This window comes from Pezoporus flaviventris, unplaced genomic scaffold, assembly GCF_033815535.1.
Source record: "Pezoporus flaviventris isolate CSIRO_AGI_PZ_B2104156 unplaced genomic scaffold, CSIRO_AGI_Pfla_v1 ptg000029l, whole genome shotgun sequence".
Taxonomy (NCBI): Eukaryota; Metazoa; Chordata; class Aves; order Psittaciformes; family Psittacidae; genus Pezoporus; species Pezoporus flaviventris.
Window position 1 is genome coordinate 17,563,857 of NW_026892577.1, and position 27,686 is coordinate 17,591,542.

General features: G+C 55.0%; 1 protein-coding gene across 1 annotated transcript in view; it reads left to right on the forward strand.

The window, feature by feature from the left end:
* The first annotated feature begins 7,046 nt into the window (after positions 1-7,046).
* The window catches only part of PAX2 (paired box 2), a 96,975-nt gene continuing 76,335 nt past the window's right edge, over positions 7,047-27,686 (forward strand). The window contains 5 exon segments of the mRNA XM_061459329.1: positions 7,047-7,274; positions 7,499-7,647; positions 19,348-19,458; positions 23,197-23,362; positions 24,558-24,755. Of these exon segments, the coding sequence (XP_061315313.1) occupies positions 7,623-7,647; positions 19,348-19,458; positions 23,197-23,362; positions 24,558-24,755 (500 nt within the window). The 5' untranslated portion in view covers positions 7,047-7,274; positions 7,499-7,622.

Below are 27,686 nucleotides of genomic sequence, written 5' to 3' on the forward strand. Positions count from 1 at the left end.
GGAACTGCTTCTGCTTCAGACCTCGGGATTAATCAAAGAAATCGGTGCGGCTGATGAGGAGTTATTCAGCAGCTGAGCTCTGGAAAACTGCATCCCTGCTTTCTTTATACATTTTATTATTTTCAATTGGGTTGAAAAATTAGGAGTGTTTAGAGAAAAGAAATACACATTTCTTCTTCCAGCGGGCTGGAAAGCTTTGATTTTACTTCCCACCCACACCCCCACACCCCCACCCCCCACTCCCTTCTTATCTTTCCATTTTCCCTTCCTCCCAAGTTTGCAGAGGGGGCCACAGAGAAGGATGCGTTTAAGAAAGTCAGAACTGAAGCGCTTTTCAGGAGGGTACTGTCCTCCTCCGCCCCACCCCAGTACGGTGGCTCCTGCCTTCATCGATGAGCTCAGCCCTGGAGCCGCCAGGCAGGTAAACGGGACAGACCTGCGCTCTCCCGGACAGTTTTTCTTTATGCTGCCCTTAAACCTCTCCCTGGCAGGACTCGGCAAATATGTATGTGTCCCGCTTTCCCATGGGCATTCCTCGATGACAAAACTTTCTTAGGAAACTCGTGGGAAGACCTAGCTCTTGGCAATCAGCTGCCAGAGTTGTCCCTTGACATCACCCTTCCGCAACACTTTCCACTTCCAAAACCAGCTTTCCAGGCTGCCCGTCTCCCCCTCCGTTAGTTTTAACTGCAAATCATTAATGCTTTTGAGCCAGAATCTGCGTTCGTTGGCCAGCTTGGAGGCAAGGCTGAGCAGCTGAGGGGATGGTGGGGAGGGAAAGTTACTGACATGGGTGGGACAAGGCAGGGGCGACTGCGGCCCTCTGCACCCACCCGCTGGAGTGACAGGACTGTGTCCCGCTCGGGAGATAATGCCCCGATCACGGCGGGCAGTGTACGACGGTGTGGGGGAAGAAAGCAGGGAAAAGGAGTCTCAGGCCAATTCGTCAGTTATCAAAGGACTCTTCCTGGACCTACAGACCTCAGGGGCATTCCTCATCTCAACTCCAAATAGGAGAGAAAAAAAAAAAAATGTAGTCAGCTATCTTTGACTCGAGGGCACATTTCACATCATCTCTCAAATCTGCATTTTTTATGAAGTGGCCAAAACGTGTGCTGTGTGCCTAATTTTCTCTCCCTTATAGGCAGTAAGAAGAGTAATGAGAAATCGGCTGGAAATTAACTTGCTTCTGCCCCTGCAGCCTTCTCCCCTCATGAGAGACTGGAACTTTTATCCCCCTCGCACACACTTTTATATCAACCGGTTCGAGCCCGGGGGCTGCCGGCGTGGCAGAGGGAGGGGGGCACAGCGGCGTGCGGAGACAGACCTGCAAACTTCCTTTTCTCCGCAGCTCCCAGACCATAACGGAGATTCTTGTCACAAGGACAATGGCTGTGTTCCCGGGATAAGGTGATGGGCACACGAGTTACATCTCCCCCATCTTTTACTCCTCCCGTCAATATTCCTCTCCCAAACCTCCCCGCCCCCCTAAACACTCTGAACACTCAGCGGGTCCCAGAGATCGGGTGACCGGGGAAGCACCGGGTGTAGGAGGTCATTCATTTACTAGATTTTAATATAAGGAAAAGCATTATCATTGCTATCATTATTGTTCCGCTTATCATTGTTAGTGCCTGGAGTATCGGAGTTTTCCACCGAGGTTTGGAGTTTTCCACCGACGTGGAGGCCGCGTGTGAGGACAGGCTGCCTGGGAAGGGACAGCCACTTCGTTTCCTCAGTCTTGCGCACCTTGAGGTCTCTCTTTTGTTGTTCCCGCAGCCGTTCCCCAGCTCCCGCCCGGCAAGAGCTGTAGAGCACGGCAGCCTGGACCCGGGGCCGGCTTCCCCCTCCCCGGCCCTGGGACGCCGTGCCCCGGGTCAAGAGCGGTTCCTTCCCCTCCCTCGACGTGTGGGGGAACTGTTGCTCCCTCCCGCCGGGAACCGCGGGACCCCCGGGGCAGAAGGGCCGGAGCTGCTGCGTTCCTGGGCGCACAGGGGTGAACCTGGTGCCAGCGGCCGGCCTGGAGGCACTTGCTGTACGAGCGGCGTGCGGAGCCCAGGGTCGCTGCTCCCCTGCTCCGACGGGCCGCGGTGGAAACGGGAAGTGAACCTAAAAAAGAAAAGTGCGGGGAAAATAATTCTTACAGTTCAGCACAGCGCTAGGCTGAGATTTAGGAGCTCCATAAAATGCCAATGGGGAAATCACCTCTGCGCGGGCTGCCATAAATGTTTCTGCTTTTCTGTTCTAATTCTGATGTCTACCAACTGTTTGACAGCTCTTTAAAACCTTTCTCATCTTTTCTCCTTTCTTTTCTTTTGCACTTTCATTTTCTTTTATTTCCTTTTCCCCTCATTCCCTTCTTTCTGTCCATGAACAGTAGAAAGGGGCTTTTTCCCCTAATTTTCTTTTCCTCTTTTTTTCATATTTTCTCTTTTTTTGCATTAAAATTTAATTTCTATTCTGTCCGTCCATCCTTTCATCTTCAAATTATGTCTCCTTCTTTATTCGGCCCTTTTTCCCGCTAATATTAGTAAAAAGTCAATGTCTGTCTATCTATTCAGTCATCCTGATTTCCATCATCTCGCCTAGTTCCATCCTTCTTTTATTTACCCCTTCTTTTTAGTACAGGGCGGGCTCTGTGTCTCCAGCTTCTAGGCTTTTTAACGTGATTTTCCATTTTCCCCTTCCCTTCCTTCAGTTCTGGCAAAGGCGACCGCGTGTCCCCCCGCCTGCGTGCCCTTATCCCTTCTCGTTCCCCACATCCCCAAGGCCTGGAGCAGCCCCTGATCCCTCTTAACCCGGACTGTCCCCAAGCACAGGGCACCCGCTGCCGGCTCCCCTCCTCGCTATAACTTGTGTTGAACTACGCGGGGAAGGAAGAAGTGACCCCACCGACGTCACCTGAACCCGGGGAGAGCGCTCTTGCTGCCGCCCTGCCTCGGGGCCGAGCCGGACCAGCGCAGGGGCTGCGGTAGCCCAAACCCCGGGAGACCTTGCCCGGTGGCCGGGGAGACGGGCCGGGAGCGTGTAAACGTCGTGGGAAGCGCTCTTGAATGTGAGCCTCACCACAGCGCAACGACCGGCTCGAACTCCCGCTGCCTCGCTGCGGCTGGGGCAGAACTCCCTGCCCGGGCAGAGACCGGAGCCCCGTAAACCTCGCTCCCGGCGGGGCCCGGCACTGCCGATCTGCACTGCCCCCTCTGGCGGGACGCGCGGCCCGGCAGCCCCGCCAGGAACGGGAGGAGGGCCGGGGCCGCCCCGCTGCGGGGACGCCGGGACCCTCGGACCCGCGAGGGTGAGCACACACGCAACACCCCCCCGTTCCCTTCGTGCCGGTGCCGGGGACCGGGTTCCACGCAGATGCCTGCCTTGGTACCCCTGGCCGGCCCCGAGCCGCCCGCACAGCCCGTTCCTCTCAACGCCGCGTCCCGCCCTGGTCCCGCTGGCAGCTCTGGCGGCTGCCCCGTGCCCTTCCTCCCTTTCCTCCTGCCAGCACCTCGATACCCCGCCGGAGAGACCCGAAGGCGGGGGAGCCCCCGCGGTGCCTCCCGCGGGCAGCCCGTTGGGTCCCGTCCGGCCACGGCCACGGCCTTTCCAGGCTCTGCGCCCACCACACAGTCTTCGCAATCCCCTTCCCACAGCACTGCTCTACCCCAGCCCAGCCCCCAGAGAGGAAGCCTCTGCCTGTGCCAGCAGCATCCCTCCAAATTCGGTGGTTCGAGGTTTTCCTGTCCATCCCACAGCCTCTGCAGAGAGCCCCGAACCCGCGAGGAAGCCCGCTCCTTCCCCTGAGTCTCTCCCTTGTGTTCTCCCCAGCTTCATCATCACCGCCACAGGGCACCAGGTACCCCAGCACTAAGGCACCAGCAGGGACATCCCGCACCTCTGAGATCACCCCGAAACCCTCGGAATAGCCGAGTCTGCCCGAGCTCGGCCTGTGGATCCCCCTCGCAGCAGGTCCCCTCTTTAGTATCCTCTCTGTCCTTCTCAACTCACCCTGCCTCGGAGAAAGGGAGAAAAGACGCCGGACGAAGGGGAAGGCACCCACTTCCTCACTTCCCACTTCAAGCCAAACAGCCAAGCAGCGTGCGTTTCCCCTCGGCCCTGAAAAGCTGCCCTACTCCCCGGGTCGCTGGTGTCTGCCCTATTACCTGTTGCAGCCACTTTCTGCCTCGGTCTATGGGGAAAGAGCCTGCCTTCCTCCTGCATCCCCCAACCCCATCTGAAGTGTATTCCTTAAAACACCCGGTTCCGGTTGCTTTCCCCAAACTCGGAAGGCAGCGGAGCCCCGAGCCCTCGGCGGAGGGGCCGAATGCTGCCCCGGGGGTGTCGTGGCCGGGGAGAGGGGTGAGGCCGGGGCTCTCCTTGCTCCTCCGCCTCCCCATTTCCCTGGGAACTTTCTACTCCGAAGTTAACTATTAACTGCAGGAAAGCAGGCAATTTTCTTCGGAATGTGAACTATTTCCTTTATCCAGCAGATAGATGGTGTGATTAATTAATATGGAAATTGATATTAAAATATGGGTCGTAGGCAGGAACACTTTCCCTGTAGTCACAGCCACACGGCTACAGCTGCACGGAGGAACCGGCGCTCAGGGCAAGCAACGCACCCAGCTATTGCCCAGTGTCTCTTCCTGATTGTCCAAGAAAGGCTTTAATTGTGAAATACGTGCTGATATAATTATAGCAGCTCACGTTAATACGTTCTGAACAGTGACGAGTGAACAGGCACACGAGGGAGGTACAGGAGCACTCACCCAGAGGGAGCAACGCCGGGGGTCCCACCACAGGCCAGAGAGGTGTTGGGATAATGCTGTGGTCACCTCGGAAGCAAAGGCGGGGTGTGGGTCCCACATGCTGGTGGGGTCCCTGCATAAAGCGAAGAGAGTGCTGTATATAAAGATGCTGTATAGCCAAACAGGTACCTATAGCCAACTGTACGGTACCAGCCTGTTGCGAGGGAGAAACAAAAAACTACAGTAGGAAAGTCTGTAATTCTAGGCTCGAGTTAGGTAATGCTTCAGCACGGCTCTAAGGTAGGAAGAGATGTGTGTCCGAAAACGGACCCACAAGCCCTCCCTCCTTAATCGTTCGCTCCTTTTATTTGCGGCAGCACTTGTGCTCCTTGGTTAAGGGTCGCAGACTGACACCAAAAGGAACTGTTACACCCCGGCAAGGCGGGAGAAGCCCGCTTCTCGTTTAACCCGGCCCCACCATGTGTTGCTGTTTCCCCTCGATCAGACCTGTGATCGGGCCCCTCTTTTAATTAAGAGGAGGACTCCCTCTGTGCGACCCCCGGCTCTGTCCCCCTGCCGGGCGGGGACCCGCAGCCGGCCCCGGCCCTGTTGGCCGCAGGGGTGCCTGGCACGGGCTCCTGCTCCTCCCGGCCAGCCCGGCTCAGCCTCCTGGACAGATTTTTCACCCTTCCCCCTCTCTGCCCATCCACATCTTATGTTTTTTGGTGGATCCTCCCCCCTTCCCCTCTCTTTATTGGGGGGGGGGGGGAGGGAAGGGGGAGGAATTTTCCAGCCTCCTTTGCTGCTTTTCCCTCTTCTCTGGTCTTGCCCCTCTCCCGCTTTTCCTCCGTTTCCCGGCCCCTCGCCCCCCCCCCCCCCCCCCCCGCCGGCGTTTGTTTGTCCCGGTGCCGGGACGATCATCGCTGTGTATGAAGTTCTAACTGGTTTGTGTCAGCCAGCTCTCTCTAAGCAGCCTGGCGTGACGGATTAAACATCAACTAGTTAAATAAAAATTAATATCAACTGCCTCCTAACTTCTAATGTCATGTTGTTTATAACTAATGAACTGATTAGGGGATAAACACATCAGGAAGACATTTCTGCTTCCCTGCTCTTTCGAGAGAGATTTGCAGAATTCGAAGTAAATCTCCCAGAGTCCCTCCTGGGTTTTTCCCACATGGGTCTGGGAGGGAGGAGGGGGATTCCGTGGAGCTTCTCGGGGTTAGGTCGGAGGAAGCCGGTGCGCGTCTGAGGGTCAGCTGGACTTATTCAAACATCTCCCCGTGGAAGCAGGTTTCCAAGCGGCAGGAGCAGGGCTCGGGCTGCAGCGGGGCGAGCAGCCACTCCAGATAGATCCGGCGGCTGCTGCAGAGCGGGCTGGAGACCACGTCTTAGAAAAATACTCCTTGCTGCCATTATTGACTTTTGCCGTCCCATTTTAATATTTAAAATTAAACTTCTTTTTTTTCTCCCTTTGCTTGAAGCGACAATCGATGATTTTTAAGTGTTATGAAGGAAAGCGCTCCCTCCACCTTCTTTATTTTCGCAGTGCTCCTCTTGTCCGGGGCATCCTTTTCTCCAGTCCGCGTTGTTAACATTTTCCTAAACACTTTAGAAAAAACAGCACATGCCCAACAAACCCCCCAACAGCCTCATCTTGGAGAGATCCCAAGCTTTTAAATACTGTTTGCCCAGCACCGCCGGCTCTGACAAGACAATAATAACAGGGGAAGCTTTTTAAAACCAATTTAGCAAATGCAGAAATGTAATTTTAATGAAGAATCGATAGCAGAATGGTTCATTTTTCCTGGGACTCCTTGTTGGAGCTGAGAGAGACTTTCAATCAATGGGGAGATGGAAGAGGGGGGTTAGAAAGAGAGAAAGAAAAATATTCGCTCAGTGATGTCTTTAGCACTGGGAATTTTTCTTCTTTGGAGCTTTTTTTTATGGTTTTGTTTGTTTGTTTGGTTTGGTTTTTTGGTTTTTGTTGTGTTTTTTTTTTTTTTTGTCGCAAAACCTTTACCAAAAACGCACCCGTAGAAGGGAGAAAGAGACGAGTGAACAGATAAATGCATGGGCAGATAGATAATTTCGCAGAAGCACAAAGCCAGGCTCTCACAGGGCAGACTTCACAGGACTGCCCCCCGCAGCCTCAAAAGTAAACGCCAGAGTCCCCGGCCCCGCCACCCCACCCGGAGGCTGCCAGGTCCCGGAGGCTGCCAGGTCCCGGCGGCTGCGAACCCCCCCGGCTATACCCCCCCGCCCCGGCCCGCTTCCCCCGCAGCAAGAGCCCACCGCCTCCCTTTTCAACTTGGAGGAAGTTCCTCCTCTGTCCCGCGTCCTCCCTCTCCGAGCACATTTTTATGGTAATAAGACAACAAATTAATCTGCTGTTGCAACAAGACTTCCCTACAGGTAGCCAGTTTGCGGGAGGGGGCAAGGGGAAGCAGAATCAAAGTCCAGACGCTGCCCCCCTGCCAAGATCCCCCTCCCCAGCCCCATTCCTCCCCAACTGCACAGCCCTGTACATTGGAGCAGGTGAGCCCCTCTCCACTTTTATAAGCAGCATTTGCTTTGCAAACGCGCTGCATTTGCTTTGATTGTTATTTATTTTCCCCTCCTTTTAGCCTGTCCCGGCTCAGTAGAGCGGCGTTTCTTTCTCTGTGGCTGGCTATTTTTTTTTTTTTTTTTGTGGTGGTGGTGGTGCTCTGGTGTGTGTGTGTTGTTATCTAAACCGTTTAGTTTTGGGTGGTTGCGCCTAGATCTCGAAAGTCAGCGGGGGAAAGCAAGACACCCAAGCGGGGAGGAGAGAAGCGAAGAAAAGGCCGCGGTGGATCTACTGTTTTGCAGCCGTCCCGGGGAGACGGGCCATTAGGCAGGGGAGCCATGGCTCAGAGCTCAGGGAGAGCAGGTAAGGGGGGCGGGGGGGGGCGCTGAATATTCAGCAGGGAGGGATGAGACCGTCACCCCCAACTCCCTCCTTTGGCAGGAGGCAGCCTGCTTCTGCTCTCCTCCACACTCACCCTCCTCGCCTCGCCAGATTCCCCTCTCTAACACTTGCCATCTCACCTGCTAAATACCCCCCTTCCTAACGGGTGCCTCCTCCAGCCTCCCTCGAAGGGCCGGTCCCCACCGTGGTCACCCTGCGAAGTTCGCAGGGACCCTCAGCGGAGCCTCCAGCCGAGAGCGGGCCCTGGGCCGAGTCCCGGGTCCCCTGTCCCCGCCGCCCCGGCCGCTCTGCCTCACCGTCCCCCGCCGCTCGGCCCGGCCGCGCAAGCCGCCGCCACCCGCCCTCAGCCGGATTCACGCTCCGGTTTTGGCTATTTGCCTCATCCCCGGAGCTCCCTCCCGTCAGCAGAGAGTTCAGGGCAACGCCTAAACTCTTCTCCCACCGCCTCCCTCCCCATCCCGTGGAGTTTTGCTCGCTCCGGTGGCTCTTTCGCTCCGGCCCCGCTGCAGGTCTCTCTGGCAGCCCGCGTCTGGCCGGTGTCGGCGGGGCCGGGGCCGCGCCGGTGGCTCTGCGCCCCCAGCCCTGCCCCGCCGGCGGACGGAGCTCCGGGTCGACCCCCTCTCCCCGTCGTCAATTTTATGATTTGCAAACAAAGCTTCAAACGAACCCCGCCGGAGAGGACAGGTTTGGTTTTCCGCGGCGTCTGCCGCTCGCGGTATAAAGGCACAATTACGCGGTTTGGTTCTCTCAAATTACGTATAGAAACGGAGCTTTTAATTTGGGAGACAAAAGGCACATGGAGATTTAAAATGCAAGCCTCGCCGAGTGTCAGCACAGAGCAGTGCTGCTGCCAAGCGCTTGCTGAAGGGGAGGCTTGGAAATAAAAGCTCCGGCGGCGCTGGGCACCGGGCTTGCAGCTCTGGTTTTCCTTTGTCAGCTCTGGCGGAGTAACAGGGAGAAATATTCCCGATCTAGAGGTGATTGAGGTGCACAAATAGGGACACACAGGGGAGTCAAGTGAAAACACCCGCCCTTCAGAAAAACACCTCTCTTTTCTGTCGATACATTCCCCGTATATGAGTGTGCACCACACCCGTAAATCTTAATATTAAATACGTTGTGTGCATGTGTGTGCATATATGTGCATATACACACGTACACGTGGGAGCGTATATTTTCATCATCGAATCAATTAAATCTATTATATATGCTATATATTATACATATATATTACAAAGATTCAGCAAAGCATAAGGGGAAAATATAAAGGCAACCGAAAAGGCTTCCTAAAAGAAAAGGCCACAGCAGCTTTTTTTCACTGTTCTGCACCAAAAATCTTCTAAGTCGAAACCGAAAAAAACATCACAAAGTTTGCAACCCCCTCTGTTCCTTTTCCCTTCTGTGTTTTTAAAGGATCTGCCGAAGTCCCTTTGCATCTGAGGTTTAAATAGGGAGATCAATAGAAAACAGTTGTAATGATCTAATTAATTATGGCAAAATTAAAAGCGAGTAGAAAATCAATCTCTGATGGTGTTGAAGATGGAATTAAATTGATAGTCCATCTGTTCACCTCCTAGACCGTATAAATATGCAACCCAAGGACGGAGCTAATGGGATCAAGCTGCCTGTGAGACTCTCTCTCAATCTCTCTTCTTTTCACTTGGTTCCTCCCGAAGTTGGGCCCTCAAGCCCCGGCAGTCCGTGCCCCCCTCGCAGCGCCGTGTTTGCCCAGCGCTGCCCCACTCGCTCAGATACGCACAAGGCGCTTGTGCCGAGCCGCCCAAACCGCCAGCACAGCCGCAGATCCGAGAGTAAAACCCGTGTGTCTGGGTTGGGGGGGAAGAAGAGGCTGAGGAGACAGCGTTCAGCGACAGCGTGTTCCCTCTCGTGCTGGGTTTAAATCAAGCAGACAGGCTTGATGATGATGATGGCTACGGAGAAGTTTGAAGATGCTCTCCCATCCTCCGAGCTTCTTTTCTACGTCTCTAGGGGTTTCAGAAGGCAGGGAGGCGACACCTTGATTTAGTTTTGTATGTCTGTTTTTTCTGACTCTGGGAACCTCTAAGGGCAGAGACCCAGTGGGAAGACCCCGGTGCACCTTGTCCCGTCGCCGGCCCCGGGCTTCCCCGACCAGCGCCTACCCGCCGCGCTGGTGCTCTTCTGAACAACCAGTAAGAACGAAGGAGAATCGGTGTCATTGCTAAATTAGAAGGAGACCACGGAATCCCTGTATTTTCCCGTTAAGAACTACAAAAAATAGTAATAAAGAAATCCCCTTTCCCTTCCAGTTCCCGCTGGTCTGCAGGTGTAGGGCGCTTGCCAGCAGCAGAGAGCCAGGAGGAGCTGTCAGTCTGGAGGAGTCTCCCCACCCCCGGCCCCTTTTCAATTGTGAAAAATGAAAGCTGGGTGCTGTGGTTCCCTAGAAAACAACCGAAAAAAACCATGATAGTTCCTGCCCTAGTTAGAGCTGCATGGGGCGGGATGGAGCGTGGGGAGGGGGGTGTCGTTTAGAGTGAAGCCTAAATATAAATCAGCTAAGACGGGGGGTCCCAGGCCCGGCTCTAACCGCGTGTGCGCCCCCCCACCGACGCACCGGGCCGTGCCTCTGGCACGACTATACCTCACCAGGTTGTGTTAATTTACCTCTGCCAGAGCCCGAGAGCCGACGGGGAGAGTCCCGCCGGCTTCGCCTGCAGCCCCCAGCGCCGAGGCTGGAGCCGGTCCCGGAGCCCAGCGCAGGGCCGGAGGAGGAGGAAAGGGGGGCGCCGGGCCGAGAGCTGCCAGCGGGGACTTCCCGGCCAAAGTTTGCTTTCCCTTCACACTTCCCCATCCGGCCAGAAAGAGTGCCCCGGGGGGAGAAGCCTGCAGCACCAATCGGATTTATTAATTGATGTATTGAGAAGGATTGATTGACATCTCCTAATGGAAATTACAGACCCGCTTTCCTGCTGCACGCTGCCCTCCCGGCTATCCCTTCATAAATAAACCCTCGAGGCGAAAGGTAGATTTTAATTTAAAGTGCCCCCGTCCTCAGTTTCACAGATTAGATACATTTTAAACACAGACACACATATTGCAAATTAGAAGCTAATTTAATTATAAATCAAAACTGGGCATAAATCTGCACTCACCACAAAGGATCCATTTAGCAGAATGCAACCACCTCCCCTAACCCTGGAAAACTGCCTTGCAGAAATAACACTGTACATACACATTGCCAAAGTTATGGATTGTGCACAGTTCAAAGAGATCCACGGGAGATGATTTTTCCCCACGCTGGGGGAGGGGTATAGCCCCGCGTGTCAGAAATTAGCCGATCACATGGTGACAATTCCTCTTTCTCCCAGAGAAAGGTATTCTCCGACAAATAAAAGTTTGCATAGATGTAGAAGGTTGTAATTCTGAACTTACAGGCTGGGAGGGAGTCTGAAGCGGCAGATTTTTGAAGTCCAGCAGGTCAGGATCAACAAACACGCTCCCACACACGCACGCACACGCACACACACACGCACCCACAGAGCCGGGGGTCGTATTGATTGGTGACGTTGGCTTTGCAAACCTCAGAGAGGAGAGAAGGAGGGAAAGGACCGAGGTGCGAGAGAGGAGAAGGCGAGAAAGGCAGCCAGGAAAAGCGCTCCGCGGCTCGGAAGAGCTCCCTGCCTCCTTCCATCCCTCCCTCCATCCCCCTATCCCGGCTCCGCTCATCTCTCCTTTGCTGCCTGCCACTGTCCCTCCCAGCTGCTCCCCGGTTACGCTGCTCTCCGAACCCGCCCGGCTGAGGCAGCCAAGGCAACCGGAGGGGAAATGTGGTGTCGGCTCACAGTGCAATCCTTCCCCACCCCCTCCACCTTAGAGATCCTCTTTTTAAGGCAAAATTCTCCCTTTCCGTCCTTCCTTTAATCTCTCCTTCTGATCCTCCACCATGCTTAAAAGACCCCCCACTTCTGTCGGCCCCTCCGTTTCCCCACAAGCTCCATCCCCCTGCCTCTCCCCGTGAGACTTCCTCCTCAGATGCACTAAACTCCGAGGCCATTAACTGCTGATGTTAAAGAGGAATGACTCTTCCTGCCACTCTTTCTAATTAGGCGCCGAACTTGGGCTTTCGCGGCTCCCAGCCAGGGAAGGGAATGAATGAGTGCCCTTATGCTGAGGGGATATGCGGAGAGAGAACTGAAATCGCCGGTTTTCCAGCTTCCTCAGAAAGAGGGGAGGAGGAAGAAAGTTTCCTCACCAACTTAGGACCTGTTCCTTCTGAAGCGCCGCATACAGCTTCCCCCCCCGCCCCCCCGCCGCCTCAAGTAGTGCCTTACAAGCTGACCTCCCTCTCCTGGCCGGGCAAGCCCCTGCCCTCACCTGCGGCTCTCGCTCCGGGCGAAGGGGCCGCGTCGGATCCTTTGTTGGTGCGTTTCCAGCCTTTGTTTATCGGTGGAAACGAGTCTGCCTTCCCTACCCGGCTCCCGGGGCATCCCCCCGGCCCGAAGAACCGGCCGTGGGGGGGGCAAGAGGGGCAGAGGCTGGGCTCTCACAGGACCTTGGGGACCGCTGTCAGAAACGCGAGCGGGGCAACTTGCTCTGGGGAGGTGGATTCGTGTGTGTATGGAAATTGTCCGGGCTCAGCTTGGCTGGGATGAAAGATAAGAAGGGAAGGGGAGAGGGAAAGGAAGAAAGTTGGAGAGAGGGAAAGGGAAAGGGAAAGGGAAAGGAAAGGAAAGGAAAGGAAAGGAAAGGAAAGGAAAGGAAAGGAAAGGAAAGGAAAGGAAAGGAAAGGAAAGGGAGGGAAGCGAGGAAGAGAGGAAGAGAGGAGGAGAGGAAGGAGGGAAGGACGGAAGGAGGGAAGAAAGGAAGGAGGGAAAGAAGGAAGGGAGGAAGAAAGGAAGGAGGGAAGGAAGGAAGGACGGAAGGAGGGAAGAAAGGAAGGAGGGAAAGAAGGAAGGGAGGAAGAAAGGAAGGAGGGAAGGAAGGAAGGAAGGAAGGAAGGAAGGAAGGAAGGAAGGAAGGAAGAAAGGAAGGAAGGAAGGAAGGAAGGAAGGAAGGAAGGAAGGAAGGAAGGAAGGAGTGGAAGGGGAGGAGACGAAAGAGAGAAAGCAAGAGAAAAAGAGCGAAAGAAGAATAAGTGAGACTCGAGGCGTATCTATCACTTTCTAATGCTTTTGAGAAGTCTCTCTCAACTTCCCCCTCCGGCCGTGAGAAGGGAGCGGAGCGCAGCGGCAGCCCCTCTCCCTGCAGGTCCCTTTGTGCGATAGGTTTTGGAGATGCGAATCCCAGGCAGTCATTACCACACTTTGCCCCTCTGACTGCTGGAATTACCCTTTCCGGGGACTGTAATGGGCAAGCCATAGGGTTTTTCGCTGATCCGCAGCAGTTTTCGCTCCCTCCCCGTTTTTATGGGTGTATTATAGTTAGGGGTTATATAAATGTTTTTGCGTGTGATAACTGTAAATCCTAACATTTGCAAATCGCCCGGAGGCAAACTAACCTTGGACGGGCAGAGAGAGGGAGGGAGGGAGTGAGGGTCTCCCACTACTGCTGATTAAAAGGAGACTTTAATAAGCGTCTAATTCACTCATCGGGAGTTTTATGGAGAAATTAGAGTAGGACAAAAAAAAAAGACATCTTCAGTGCAGGGGGAGGAGGCAGCAGAAGGTGTGGGGGGGCTCTACCCCAGCGGCAGCCCAGGGCAAAAGGCAGAGGCAGCTGGGCCTCGCCAGTGCCACAGCCTCACAGCACGGGAGGGGCAGGAGGGTTCACATCTGGGCCAGCTCCTCTGCTCCCAAGGAGCAGCAGCATGGTGCCCCTTGCCCTCACCACCCCCCATCCCCGACTCCACCGCTCCGGGGAAAAGCAATGAGCAGGCAGAGGGGCGGAGGGTCCCGGCGGCCGGAGGACATACAAAAGGACAGAGACGTGGCGGGGGGTTTGCGGCGAGCGGGCGATGCCGGCTTGCTGGGAGCCGGGTCCGGGTCTCCGCTTGCAGCGAAGGCTCCCAGGCCCGGGGGCAGGGGCTGGACCGCGGCCCTGCCTGGCACCGGTAGCCCCGGGCCCGCTGCCCCTTGGCTTGCCCGGGCAGGAAGGGAGCTCGGGCGGCCTGCGCCAGGCTGTGCACGTCCCCGTGTGCCTGTGGCCCGGGGGGGCTGGAGACTCGGCCCAGGGCCGTCCGGCCCGGTGCGCTAAGAGGCGGCTTTGTTGCAGAAGTGTCTCTTCACATTGTTGGCTTTTCCTCGCTCGCTCTTCCTTTTTTTTTTCTTCCCTTTTTTTTTTTTTTTTTTTCCCCTTCCCCTCAATGAGGCTGCAAAAGGTCTCCGGCTTGTCTCGTTTTTGCGGCAAACGCTCTCTTGTAAAGAGGAGAGGTTAAAGTGTCGGTGACTGAATAAAGAGCAGCACACGTGGGCTATTACCATTCAGGGCAAACAAATGCAGAGAAGGGAAAAGCCAGCAGCGGGCAGGGCAGGGGGAGCGCGGCCCCCCTGGCGCACACGGCCCCCGCCCCGCTGGCAGGGCCCGTTCGTCGGCCTCCTCACGGCCCCGGCGTCCCCCAGACATGCAACCCACCCATGGCTCACAAAAGAGCGAGAGAAAGAGAGAGGGGGAGACATGAGGGGGTCTTAGATGGGAAAAAAAGAAAGTAGCTTTAGGGGGAATGTGCTGTGGAGTGTGAAATTGCAGCCCGTGGTGCTCCATATTGTACCAGAAGCTCTCCAAAAACTCATCCTCCAACGTGACCAGAGGTGCTTAGAGGGGGAGAGAAAGGGGGAGAGGGGCTCGGAAACATAGGGGGAGGGGAAGGATGGGGGTCTTCTTTTCGCGCTCTTTCTTATTAATTGTTCGTTTAAACCTAACTTTGTGTTTATTTGCGTTTATTTGTTAAACTCGGCCACCAAGAGCAATCCCGGGTCTCCTGGGCAGAGCGGCTGGGGGAGCAGCGAGCGGCGGAGGGGCCCTGTTTGCTTCCCCTCGCCCTGCCCGGCCCAGGCAGCTTTGACCCCGCTCCCTCATCTTCACGCGGAAGCCCCGCACCTCGGCCCTGCCCTACAGCCCTCTGCCCTATGGGAAGATAAGACCTCGGAATCCCTACAGCCCAAGGAGTCATCCTGGTCTGGACACTCTTTTCCCCCGGATTCTCCCTAGGGAGAGGCAGTGGGATGTACTCAGACAAAGCACCCCAAAAGTTGCCCGGGAAGGTTTTATCAAAGCGCGCCTTTCCTCACAGACCCCTCTCACACACACGCTGACTCCTTCCCTTAAATGCTCACATCCCTGGGCTTGGTTTGGGAGGATTTTGTTTGTTTGTTTATCTTTTTATAACCATGGATTTCGCCCCCGACTTTCCCAGGCGAGGTTAAATTAGTTGTCGCAGGTCAGCAAAATACATATAGAAGGTCAGCGCAGATTTATCCTATAAATATGGTGCTGGGGATTATTAACAGCAGATCTAAACCCCCTTAAAACTACCAACATTTAGGCTGCCAGCGCTCGCCCGCTTGGCAAGGGGAAAAAGAGCGGCGGTGTGCGAGAAGAGGAGGTAGCGGCACCTCGATGTGTTGTTATAAAAATACAAAACATAAATATAACCACAAAACTTCCGGCCCCGCAGCAGGCAGCAGGTCGCCTTTAACTGGTTCCCAGCGCCACCAGAGACAGACAACCCATAGGAAACTGGGAGCCAACGTTCATGCAAGTCCTAGCTCTGTAGCCAAGGACTATCGCAGACAGCACAGTCCCGGGGCTCCTTCCCCGGCGGGCAGCCGAGGTGAGGAGGCAGCTGCCGCCAGAAGCGGTTGTTTGGCCAGCGCCCCGGAGACGTGGCGAGCCCGGCGAGGTGCGGGGGAACCAAACACACCTCGGAGACCTCGCGGTTATGTGTATTGGGGCCGGGGGTGGGAAATGGGATCAATGGAGAAGATTTAGGCTTGATCAGCTGGAGAAAGCCGTCTAATGAAGCAGATCGAGAGATGGCTATCGCCGCAACTCCCCCGAAAGTTTATTTTTCTTGAAATTTCCGCAGAGAGGCGGCCGCCTCTTTTGAAGTGTAAATGTTTCCAGCTTAAAGGAGGGAGGCTGGGTTAGCGAAGAAGGGGGAGATCCTCAGATCCTCTTTGAGAAAGAGTATAAGAAAAGGAGAGAGGGGAAAAAAAAGGACAGGAAAACGAAAAAGTGTGAAAAAAAGGAAAAAAAAAAAAAAAGATAAAAGGAAAGAAAAGGAGACAGAAAGGGTCGTTTAAAGTGGGACAGGGAAAAAACCACCCAGGGCTGGTGAAGTGGGGCAGGCTGGGGAGCTGCGTGTGGAGCCGTGGCAGTGGTCTCGGCCTCGCCCGGTCGGGCTGGGCACACGGACCAGGCCGGGGCCGTGGGGCAAGGCCTGTGTTTCTAATCGGGGCAGGCAGAAATTGTTCTGTGGATTTAAATGTTGACAAAGCAATTCTTCCAGGAAGTATGGTGTGGGAAGGGGCACCAGGTGATACTGTGGTATGTGTGGTGGGGGAAGGGGACAGCGAGCGGGGAGCTCTTTCCTTCTTTTTCCTTATTTTCTTTTCGCTTTCATTTAATTTTCCTTTCTCTTTTTCCTTTCCTTTTTCCTTTTTCCTTTCCTTTCCTTTCCTTTCCTTTCCTTTCTTTTCCTTTCTCCCTTTCCTTTCCTTTCCTTTCCATTTCCATTTCCTTTCCTTTCTTCTTACTTTCTCTTTCCTTCCCTTTTCCCCCTCCCTTTCTCAAGAAAATGGTCTTGTTCTGCCAGGCTCAGGGCTTCCTCATTTTCACTGGTGCCCTCCGCGCCGTGGGACCCAAGCTTCGCCTTGCAGAGAGCTCCCGTTGTGTATTTCTTGAGTCTGTCATTCCTGCTTTCCTCTTCACTGAAACAAGGAAAAGTGCAACAGGGAGTGAGGAAACTACGGCAACACACATTCCGGGGAGGGGATTTGTGGTCCCCCGGCTCCCCCAGCCACGCTATCTCCTCGCCGTACAATCAACAGTTATAAAGGCCCAGAGCATCTCTGGCAGAAGACAAAGTGAACTCCCGAGTGTTTCTGATGGCCCAGGGCGGGAGGCAGTGAGGAAGTTGCCTGGAAGCCGGGGTGGCTGGGGAAGGCAGGTACGGGGCCAGGAGATACACTTTCCACCGGGCACTGCTGGGGCTGTCACCCTCTCAGCCCTGACTCTGCCGTCGCCGTTCGTCTCAGCCCGATCCAGAAGGCGCGGGGCGACCGGGGCTGCCTGGGGTGGGAGGCGAGGAAACGCTGCAAGGCGAGGAGCGACCGACCCCGGTCTGCGGAGGGCAGTTGCGAAGGGTGGTTTCCAGGCACGGGGGGTACCGGAGCGGCGGCCGTGACAGCGGCCGAGGGAGCGGTGCCGCTGCGGGACCTAGCGGCCGCCGAGCCCCGCCGGCAGGCGCGCGCGCGGGGACAGGGCTCGCGGGGGCCCGCCGCCGCCGAGCGCCCGCCGCCGCCTAGCCGACCGGAGGGCGCCATCTAGGGGCCGCGGAGAGGCGCGCCGCCACCGCCCCGCACCTGCGCCCGGCCGCCCCTCGGCCCCTCCGCGGGGCCTGCGCCGGGCTGGCGGGGAAGGGGGGGGGGGGGGGCGGCTGATAAGAGACCGGGCGGCCGGGCGCAGGTGCGGACACCGGTGGGCGAGTTGCGGGCGGCGGTGATGGGGCACCCGGGCCGGCGGCGGGGCTGCCCGCGGCCGCTCGCAAACTTGGCGTCCGGAGGGAGCTCCGCGGGAGGCGGGGAGGGGAGAAGCGAAGAGAGGAGAACTGGCTTCTCCAGATGGGAGGCAGCGAGGGCGGCTCCTGGCAGCGGCGGAGAGCCCCTACTCCGGTGGAAAAGTCACCCTGCGTGGAGAGCTGTCAGGGGCTGAGCTTGCATTTCGGCGGTGCCCGGGGAGCTGAGAGCTGCCCCTCGTGACATGTAACCCTCGGCGGCGTTAAAACCGAGATTCTTTTTTGTTCTTCAAAATCATCCTTTTTGCACACAAGGGAAAGAGAGAGGAGAGAGGGGGGAGAGAAAGATAAAACATCAGCTGAAGTGCCAGAGTGATTTATGAGACAGTGGAAAATATTTCATAAAGATGTCTCGGAGATTCTTCACTTAAACCGGTTACAAAACAAAGGGGCTGGTGACAGATAGGCAGAGGGATAAGGAAGGAGGAAAAGAGGAGAAAAGTATATTCCAGGTGATGGTAAACTTAGTCCGAAAACCAAATCTAAGCTCAGAACAATTTCAACCCCGTGTCTTTACCCCCGGTTATCACCCTCTGAAGGCACTACTCCCACGCTCTGTTACTCTGCCACATTTATTTTAGCTGTAGTCGTACCTGTGAAATAATTTTAAAATCCCGATCTAGCATTGAGAGTAAAAAAAAAGGCAGCAGAGATGTGGAGTGAGGTTGGATTCGCTGTTATTTCCCCAACTGTGTGCGAGGGAAAACTTTGCCATGACTAAAGTGGGCCCAAGCTACCGGGTCAGAGAGAGGCGTAAAGCTCTCTTGTTCTCTTTCGTTCTTTCTCCCTCTCTCGGTCTCTCCAGCGTCCATTTATTTTCCTTTCTTTTTCTTGTATGTCTTTCCCTCTCGAGCTCTCCCTACTCTCCCTCTCCCCGTTTACTCTTTCCCCCCTCACTCCCTTTCTCTCCCGCCCGGCTCTCACCCCTGCTGCACACCACGAAGCCCTAGTGTGTATCGCTCCCATTTCATCCCGAGTAAAGTCTCCGTAGAAGAGAGCGGGGCGTGCGAAGGGACATGAAACTGCCGAGCCGCGTGTGTGTGCGTGTGCGGATGTTAAACACAGGAGTTAAAGGTCTAGAGCCACAAGGGACAACAAAGCAGGGCTCTGGTCCTCTCTCGCGGGCCGAGCAGACACGCGTGGCCAGGGGCGCTTGGGGCGCGGTGCCGGGGCTCCCCTGCCGCCAGGTCCGAAGGCGACGCCCCCCCGCGCCGAGCGCCGCCGGCCCGGCCCTCCTCTCCCCTCTCTTCTCTTTTCCTCTCTCCTCTCCTCTCCTGGCCGCTCTCGGCTCGGCGCGCTGGCGAATCAGAGAGTGTCGGAATCTATTGCCTTTGTCTGACAAGTCATCCATCTCCGGGGAGGCGGGCGGGGGGCTGAGGGCGCTGCGGCTTTTAGAGAGACACACACCGGGAGCGGAGGCTCCAGTCTCCGGCCCCGGCTCCTCGCAAGCACTTCCCACCTCGGGCGAAAGTCCGCCGGGCGCCGGATCCTCCGCCCGGCCGAGAGGAGGGGGCGCGCCGCCGCTCGCAGCTTTCCCGGGGATTGCTACTCCGCTTTGAACTTAAATGAACTAGCCCCCGACCGCGGGAGGAGGAGGGAGAGCCGCGTCCTCCTGCGCCTTCTGCCGCCCGGCCGTCAGCCGGCCCTTGCCCCGGCACCCCCTCCCCGCCGCCGGGGATGCTCCGGGCCCCCCCAGCCATGACACCCACCTGCCCCCCGGCGCCGCCAGCCGCCCGCTCCCACGGACTCTGCTGACTCCGCCGGCCGGCCCCAAAGCACCCCGGAAAGTACTTCTCGCCCCACTCCGCCGGGCAGGGGGGCCAGCGCTCCCCAGCGCTCCCATCCTCTCCTCTCCTCTCCTTGTGTGTTTTTGTTGGGTTTTTTTTTGTTTGTTTGTTTGGTTTGTTTTTTTTGTTTGGTTTGTTTTTTTATTTTTTTTCTCCCCTAAGTATTGAAGTTGAGTTTTAGAGGCGACACGGCGGCTTCAGCCGATTTCTTCCCCTTCCTTTGCCTCCCCATGGATATGCACTGCAAGGCAGACCCCTTCTCAGCAATGCACCGTGAGTACTGGAGCCCGGCTCCTTCCGCTGCTTCCCTTTTCTCATCCCTCCATTCTTCCTTCCCCAACCATTCTTTCTCACCTGATCCTCCTCCAGGTCCATCCCTTCACCGCCAACCTCCCCTTCCCTGGCCGAACCCCGGCTTAGAGAGAAGGCAGGACGGGCATTCGCCGGCCAAGCGATGGTGCTGGTCAGCCCGGGCCGGGAGCAGCAATCCTTGCCGCGCCGCGCCGTGCCGGGGCAGGGGCCGTGGCCGGGACGCCCATCCCGGGCCAGAGAGCTACCTGCTGCTCTCCCCGTGCCGCGGGTGTGCGGAGCCCTCCGAACCAGACCTCTCCTCCGCAGCGGCACTTTCCCCATTGCCCCTCAGCCAGAACGAGTTTATTCAGACTCGTGTCAGTCCCCTGGCCGTACCCTGTCGCTGTCCCTGCCCCAGCTGACCAGGGCTTCCCGCAGTCCTGCGCGGCCCTGTACCCCCGGTTACTCCGCGATCCGATGCTATTCACTTTGGTTTCGAGAGGCAGTGACAGAGAGGGGAGACGTCAGGTTCAAATTAATGGCGGGTTGGTCGGTGGCGGTTCCGTGCTTTGGTCTGGTTTGGTCTGGTGAAAGGCTGAACTGCGGGAAAAATAGGACAATTGTATGGCTGGGAGATCTGGTGGCTTCGGAGGCTCCCAAGAAGTCACCGTCCCTCCTGGTTTATTTGCCAGATCCCCGGTGTGCATTTTAAACGCATTCCTGGCAGAGAGGGGAGTGCATTCGTGATATATTTTCACTTTAAAGAGCCTTTCTCTAAAAGGGGAACCGAGGAAAGCGAAAAGACGCCTTTGCCAGGGACTGTAACGAGGAATTTTCAGGGACTTTAATTTCATCGCAAGGAGGGAAAATATTTCCGAGATTTAAATTAAAGAAAAAAAATACAAATAGAAAGCTGAGATTGGGAGCGAGCTTCTCGGGTCAGGAAATGAATAATTAAGAGCAATTTGTAACTTTTGACACCGAAACTTTTGAGGACACGCCCTGCCCGCTGCAGCAAACCCAACCGAAAAATGGAAATGCTGGAAGTTTAAAAAATCCCGATTTTTGCCGTGAGAAGGAAGGCGCAGAAACACAAACCCATCCTCAGATCCCCAGACGGGGGTGTAGGCAACTGTCTTCCTGTTTCCAAATGAATGATTTCCAGGATACAATGCTTAAAACGTAGTGTTTAATTTTCCAAGACCTTTACCGGAAAACAGCTTCGTGCATTAGACATGATTTTTAATTTCCAGCGGTGCGACCCGCTTCCAGCCGCGATGGCAGTAATTCTGCCTCCGGTACGATCGGAACATGCAGCCGAAAGAGGCTTCTCACTGCCGCTGCTTTCAAAATAAAACTCCGGTTTTATTTTATTTTGGGTTCCGATTAAAAAAATTAGTAACAAAATCAACGTTCGATTTGTTCCATGAAGTGTATTTGTAGAGCGACAGACTGAGATATTAGTGAGCAATTAAAATACACGCAGGCACGAGCTCCTCACACACAGAACACCATCTGTATGGGAGAGGGTGTGTGTGTGCAGAGACATCGGCACTCACAGGCATATAAATACACACAAATATCTCGCTGCTCCGATAGAAATAACCTTAGAAAACCACGGGACAGAGCAAAACAAACTCGTGAAAAATATCTGGGCTGCGAGAATGTGAATTATTCATTTTTAATCTTTTTTGCATCTGTTGCCTTTTAATACTTTGTAATGCGAGTTATAAAAGGTGCCTTGAATTATTTATCATGGAGTTGCCGAAGAAATTGCTGTCCTGTAACTTTAGAGGCAACATGTGCAGAAGGGGTTCTGAACAAATGAAGAAAACACACGGCAACATACACCTGCGGGTTTCAGGACGATAAATATCCCTCCTCCCCACTGAACCCCTAAACATGTTTTAAGAAAGACTAACAAAAGAGTGCAGCGAATAAGCCCTGCTCCTGGGGAAAGGACGCGGAAGGCAGCCGGGGCCCGGCAGAGGCAGCTGGGAGGGTGTATGTGGAGGTGTTACTGCAGGGGTGAGGGAGAAGGAAAAAACTCTATTTGTGAGAAAAGGACTTGGATCGATCGCAGGGCAATGAGAGTTTCCACTAAGTTCAGAGCCAATAAGTCAGTGTCAGAAGCAGGGGAGAGAGGAAAAAAAAGAAAACCCCAGGGAAAAAAAAAAAAAAAAACCTTAGCGAAAATACAAACAGACCATTTTTCAGCAAACTGCAAAACGAACAAAGATCTCTTCGCGAGGAAGATGCAGAAGTGCAGAAGGTTAGGGTTGTGTGAAAAGAAAGCTTTAATACAGTGTGCGCTCCACAGCTATATCAGCTGGCTCTTCGGAGATAGAGACGCGCAGGTAGCAGTGTTAGCGAAGCTGCACCGCTGCGAGCGAGCATCCATCCATCCATCCATCCATCCATTCATGCATCCCTCCCGCCCGGGCAGGGCGAACCGCTCCCGTCCCTACCGCTGATCGCCCCGGTGGTGGTCCCGCCGAGCCCCCACAGGAGGTATTTCTCTTTATTCCCTCGCTCCGTTCCCCTGCCCGCGCTGAGCAGGTGCACACTTATTTTTTTCCCCCAAGTCATTTCTCGAAATGGAGAAAGATCGGAAAAAGGCGATCATAGCAGTTTTAGATGAGAGAAAGCGGGGTTTTGCCTGGAAAGGGGGAACAGAGGAAAAAGGAGCATTTTTAAAATTCTCTCTGAATTAGGTTTGTGTGAGGGAAAAAAAGAAAAAGAAAAAAGACAGACCAGCACGAGTGTGTTAGAATTATAATTTATTTTTACCGAAGGATTTTTCCTTTCAAGCTCGCAAGCTGGGTGAGGAGAGTGGGGGTCTGTTTGTGAACGAACACCGGCCGCGGGACACAAAATATTTTCTCTCTCCCTCCCACTCTCTACATTTCTTTCCCTTTCTCTTTCTCTCTCTGAATCCCTTCAACTCGCATCCCAAAATAACGGGAGAGGACGCGGTGCATGGGGGACATGCCGCGGGGTGAGGGAGGGCGGGGTTCGCCAGTAACTCTAATTGACAACGTGATAGAAAATCGTGAAAGAAAATGAAAAGAGAGAGGAAAAGCCCGGGAGCAGAGAGCAGGGGCTGCGGCGGGGCCGCCTGCGCCGCCGAGCAGCAGAGCTCGGGAGTTGGGGCGCACATCTATCCCCAGCCCTTGGGAGAGGAGCCGCCGGGGCGCTCACCCCCCTCGCCTGCCGCTCCGGGCCAAGCAACCGCCGCTCCGGCGGGGGCCGCGAGAGGGACACGGGCTCTCCCGCCCAGGGAGGGAGGGAGGCGGCGTTCGGCGGACAATCCCCGGCTCGTGAAATCCACTCTGCCTTCTCTTTCCTTCCCATATTTCCTCCTTTCTTCCCCTTTCTCTCTTGCTCACTCTCCTTTCTTCTTTTTTCTTTGCCTTGTCTCTTTACATTTCCTTCTCTTTACGTCTTTCCTTCTCTCTTTCTTGTTCTCGTTATCTATTTCTTCCCTCATTCTCTGTCTCTTATTCTCCCTGTTTTTCCCTCTTCCTTTCTCTCTTTCTTCCTATTTCTCTTCTTCTCTCTCTCCTCCATGTCCTGTTCCTTCAACCCCCTGCCATTACCCCCATCCATCTGTAGTGGCTGGAGATTTTGCAGTTATGAGTGGTGAAGAGCCCACGACTAACGGTGTGTTTCTGGTGTGCGTGGGTTGTTGTGTTTTTTTTATTTCTCTTTCCCCAGCAGGGCACGGGGGTGTGAACCAGCTCGGGGGGGTGTTTGTGAACGGCAGGCCCCTACCTGACGTGGTGAGACAAAGGATAGTGGAGCTGGCTCACCAGGGGGTGCGACCCTGTGACATTTCCAGGCAGCTGCGGGTCAGCCACGGTTGTGTCAGCAAGATCCTGGGCAGGTAAGGACAGAGGCAGCTCCTTCTCCTCCCCTGGGACGGCAACCGTGGGTCCCTTCCCCGCTCCGCTGTGACCTCCCTCCCCTTCCCGAGCGGCCCCAGCACCTCCGCACAGCTGGAGCCCGGGGCTGAGAAGGGCCCCGGCCTCCAGCCGCCGAAGACGGGCTTCCCCCTCCCCGTTTGTGTTTGGAAACTCTTGGGAAGACAGACAATTTGCGAGGGGTGGGCGGAAGGGCGGAAAAAAGAAAGGGCCGGGGGGGGGGGGGAAGAGAGAGAAAAAAAACGAAAGAAGGAAAAAAAAATCCACAACAACAACAAAAATCCACAACTCGCAACAATCCGCTAGCGGCCTTAGCAAACACACGGGTAAATAAACACACAACGGGGCAAATAAATAAATAAACACCCGCGGTAACCGATCGGCGCCAAATGTGGTGTGAAATAATCCGCAGAGCAGGCTGGGGGGGGCTGGCGGCCCGGGCCCTGCGGCCGGGATCCGGAGCCGTGTCAGCAGGCAGCAGAGCCCCGGGCGCTGCGTGCGGCTTCCAAGGGCCGGCCAGAGCCGCGGGCAGAGCTGGTGGACACGGAGAGATAGGCTGCAGCTGCCCGTTACGGGTCACGAGGAGGGCTGGGGATGGATAAACCGTGCTCCCGACTCACAGCCCTGCCAGCGCCCCGAGACGGGAAAGCTTGGCTGGGGAGGAGGTGTGAGCCCGGCACTGCTTGTGCTCCCTCCCCTGCCTCCCGTCCCGTCCCAGCGGTCAGCGGGCCTCGCCTACGGCCAGCTGCACCGGGGAGAGGGTTTCTATTTTGTTTCCCGATGCCTGGGCCTGAAACTAGTGTGTGCGTGTAGGGCGGGGGAAGGGAGAGGCAGCGAACAGCCCAGCGCCCCTCGCTTCTCACACATAGGGGAAAAAAAGAGGGAGAAAAAAGGTGGGCGGAGGGGAAGGAGAGTGGGAGCGAGCCCTGCAGAGAAGGGACCTCCCCAGCTTCAGCCCAGGAGGCCCGGCACCCCGCTGAGCTGCGCTATGCGGCCCCCGAGACGCCGCGGCCCGACGCCGCTCTCCGGCGGGCCGAAGCCAAGGTGGGGAGCAGGACCGGGGGCCGCGGGGAGCTCCTTGGGGCGGGCGGGCACCGGGTGCCAGGGGGCGGCGGGGCTGTTCCGAGCACGGCAGGTCACTGACCGTCCTTTGCGCAGGTATTACGAGACGGGGAGCATCAAGCCTGGCGTGATCGGAGGGTCCAAACCCAAAGTAGCGACCCCCAAAGTAGTGGATAAAATCGCCGAGTACAAGAGACAAAACCCGACAATGTTCGCCTGGGAGATCCGGGACAGGTTACTGGCCGAGGGCATCTGCGACAACGACACGGTCCCCAGCGTCTCCTCCATAAACAGGTAAGGGCAACCCCGCAGCCCTTCTCGCGGCTCAATCGCCTCTTTACGGCCCCATAAACCCCCTATCAACAGCGCAGACAGCCTGACCCTTCCTCGGCCAGGTTAGATCCAGACTGCTCCAGCCCCCCGGCCCGCAGCGGGAGCGCTGGCCATGGCCCGCCAGACCCTGGCCCCGTCCTACCGGGTGCTGCCTGGCCCCGCCAGGAGCCCCGAGCCCAGGCCCGGGCAGCTGTGAAGCAGTTCTGCCCAGGGGCTCGCTGCTCCTGCCGCAGGGCTGCGGCTTGCGGCTCCCGCACGGGCCGAGCAGGCGGCAGTGCGGCGGGAGCAGTAATCTCCCGGCCGAGCAACCGGCGGCGCCGCAAAGCCGGGGGGCATTTCGGGGTGACGGGTGCTGGAGCCAGGTTTTCCCCTGTCCCTTTTAACACCCCTCTCTGGAGGTCAGTGACCGCCAGCCTTGCCGCGGTATCAGGGCTCTGAACGAGCAGCTGCCCTTACCCGCTGCCAAGCCGTGCCTACAGCCCCGAGCCGCTGAGCGCTGGAGGGGGAAGGATTTCCTTGCACCCTCTCCCCCGTTTCACACCTCATCTCTATCCCGAGGGAAAGGCTCGGCAGGCACAGTGGCCCCTTCTCCCGGCGGGGAGCGCTGCTCCCTGCGCTGCTGCGGCTCCGGCCGATCCCGGCCCTCGCAGCGCGCTAGGAAGCAGCAGAATCGATTCAGCCCTGGAGAACAATTTCCCCCCATGTTCTTTCCCAGGTGTTAGGGTGCGACTTTTGCTGGTGGAGGGACTGAGATTTGGTCTCAGGTTTGAGGTGACAAAAATAACCATATGACAGGCAAAAAAAAAAAAAAAAAAAGGAGGGTCGATGGTGGAGAGAAAGGCCGGTGATAGCTGTAATTAGGTACTAACACACGGCAGGGCTGTCCACATGTCTGCACATGCAGAAGCGGCATACATCGGATCTTCATACTCTGGCAACACATACACACAGTAAAAGTAATCACGCTGGTTTAGTGCAATGTAATGTACAGATACCTCGGCTATGCCCTCAGAAATACAACCTCCAGAAACAGGGTAACACAAGGGTATTTGCAAAAGGTACATACATAGGCATGGAATACCTCACCAACTGAGCAAGAACACACAAAAATTTGCATGCAATCCCAAATATACAGTGCTTCCCACTCAAATTAATGTATATGGGGTGTCGGTAAATATGCGCGCATGCTCTTGTAGTGTCCGCATAGATAAAACTGCACAAGTCAGTATATTGGCCCTTTTGATATATAACAAGTTTAGCCAGTTCTTTTTTTAAAACCTGGTGTATTTATAGCAAGGGAAGCAAAAATTAAATAGCCAGGAAAACATGGTGGTATTTTTTGTCTTGCACTTTTCATGGCAGATTTATCAAAATATGTCTAATAACTCAGACTGTGTATTTCTAAATCTGGCATCCTATATAAATGGGTTTTAATATTTTGCAAATGATATGGAATTATCCCAAATCATCTTGAAAACAGCAGGTAGAATTAGCTAGTGGAATGTACCTTGGCTAAGAAAGATTCCCTCAGACATACTGTCTCTGTAATATACTGCTAGGCTACCCTAGGAAATTATCCCTGTGTGTGCCATCTGTATTAAAATGGTTATTAAGTTATGAACAGGGTAACATAATACTGATCGGCTAATTATACACCCTCCTAAAAAACCTCCAGGTCTCTGTTACTCTCTCAGTCAGGTTTTGAAATAATAACAGTTTGACATTCAGACACCTTACAAAGGCAGCTGTGGAAGGACAGCCAGCTATCCCTGAGAGGAATTCAGCTGGTGGTACAGAAGTCCAGAAGAATGGCTCTGGGCTCTTCAGAGGAAGAGCATATTACAGACCCAATGCATGTGCATACTTCAGCCAGCTCAAGTGATGTTAGCAGCCAAATGTTGCTGAAGTCCCAGCCTCGTGACTGGGTTGCAATGTCCCAGGCAGAAGGCTGACTGCAGGTTTTGTTTCCACCTTTGCTACCAGTTTGCGGCTGGGCTTTGGGTTTCTGTACCTCAGTTTCCCCGCCCTGTAACTGAAAACTGATCCTTCTCAGAAGCAGGTGGGAACAGATGTCAGATTGTGCTTATAAAATGCTTTGAGAAGGACAAGAACTTTGTAGCTACTAAGAGTTATTACATTGAAGAGGCTCAGCTGTGACCCACCATGTTTGAGTCATACTGTGATGGAATTTGAGTGTGTGGTCACCAAGGCACAAGAACATTTTGGCTTCCTGTGAGTAAGTCTCCATTTCTTTTAAAAATTCAGGCCCCTGCTTTGTGTGGGGCTCCTCAAAACTCACATCTATGAGAAAGTGAGCCCATCATATCACAGGTCATAACGTTTGCAAGTCTGTGTGTCGTGGTGCTGAATCCAGGACATTATGCTAGGCAAGAACAGGACAGCGAACCAGGAAAAAATTCAGTGGAATAGGAAAGAGCAAGCATATAAGGGCCCAATCCTGGTGCCGCGGAGAGTAGTATGAGCTTCATCACTCCAGTGACTTTTGTGACTCCAGCTCACAAAAACCACAAAACACAAAGACGGTCTAAGTTCATGATTTAAATACACATTTTCTCTCTCTCCCGTTGTCAAAATAGACATACAGAATTGGGTGAATCTCTTGTAACAGCACATCCCTTACCAGTACTACAATCATATATTGGAGTTAATCTAACACTCCAAGTCTCTGAGCAGTTTTGGATAGATGACAATTTAAAATCCCAACCTTCTAGAAATATCTGTCATCTTATTTTTGCAAAATATGGAATTTCCAAAGCAAAATCTGCATTGGTCCAGTGTCCAGAACTATTACTGCTCATCTGCGAACAGTTTAACTTCTTGAAACCGTAAGTGAGGCATTTATAGAAATACAAGTTACCTGTGTCCTCAGAT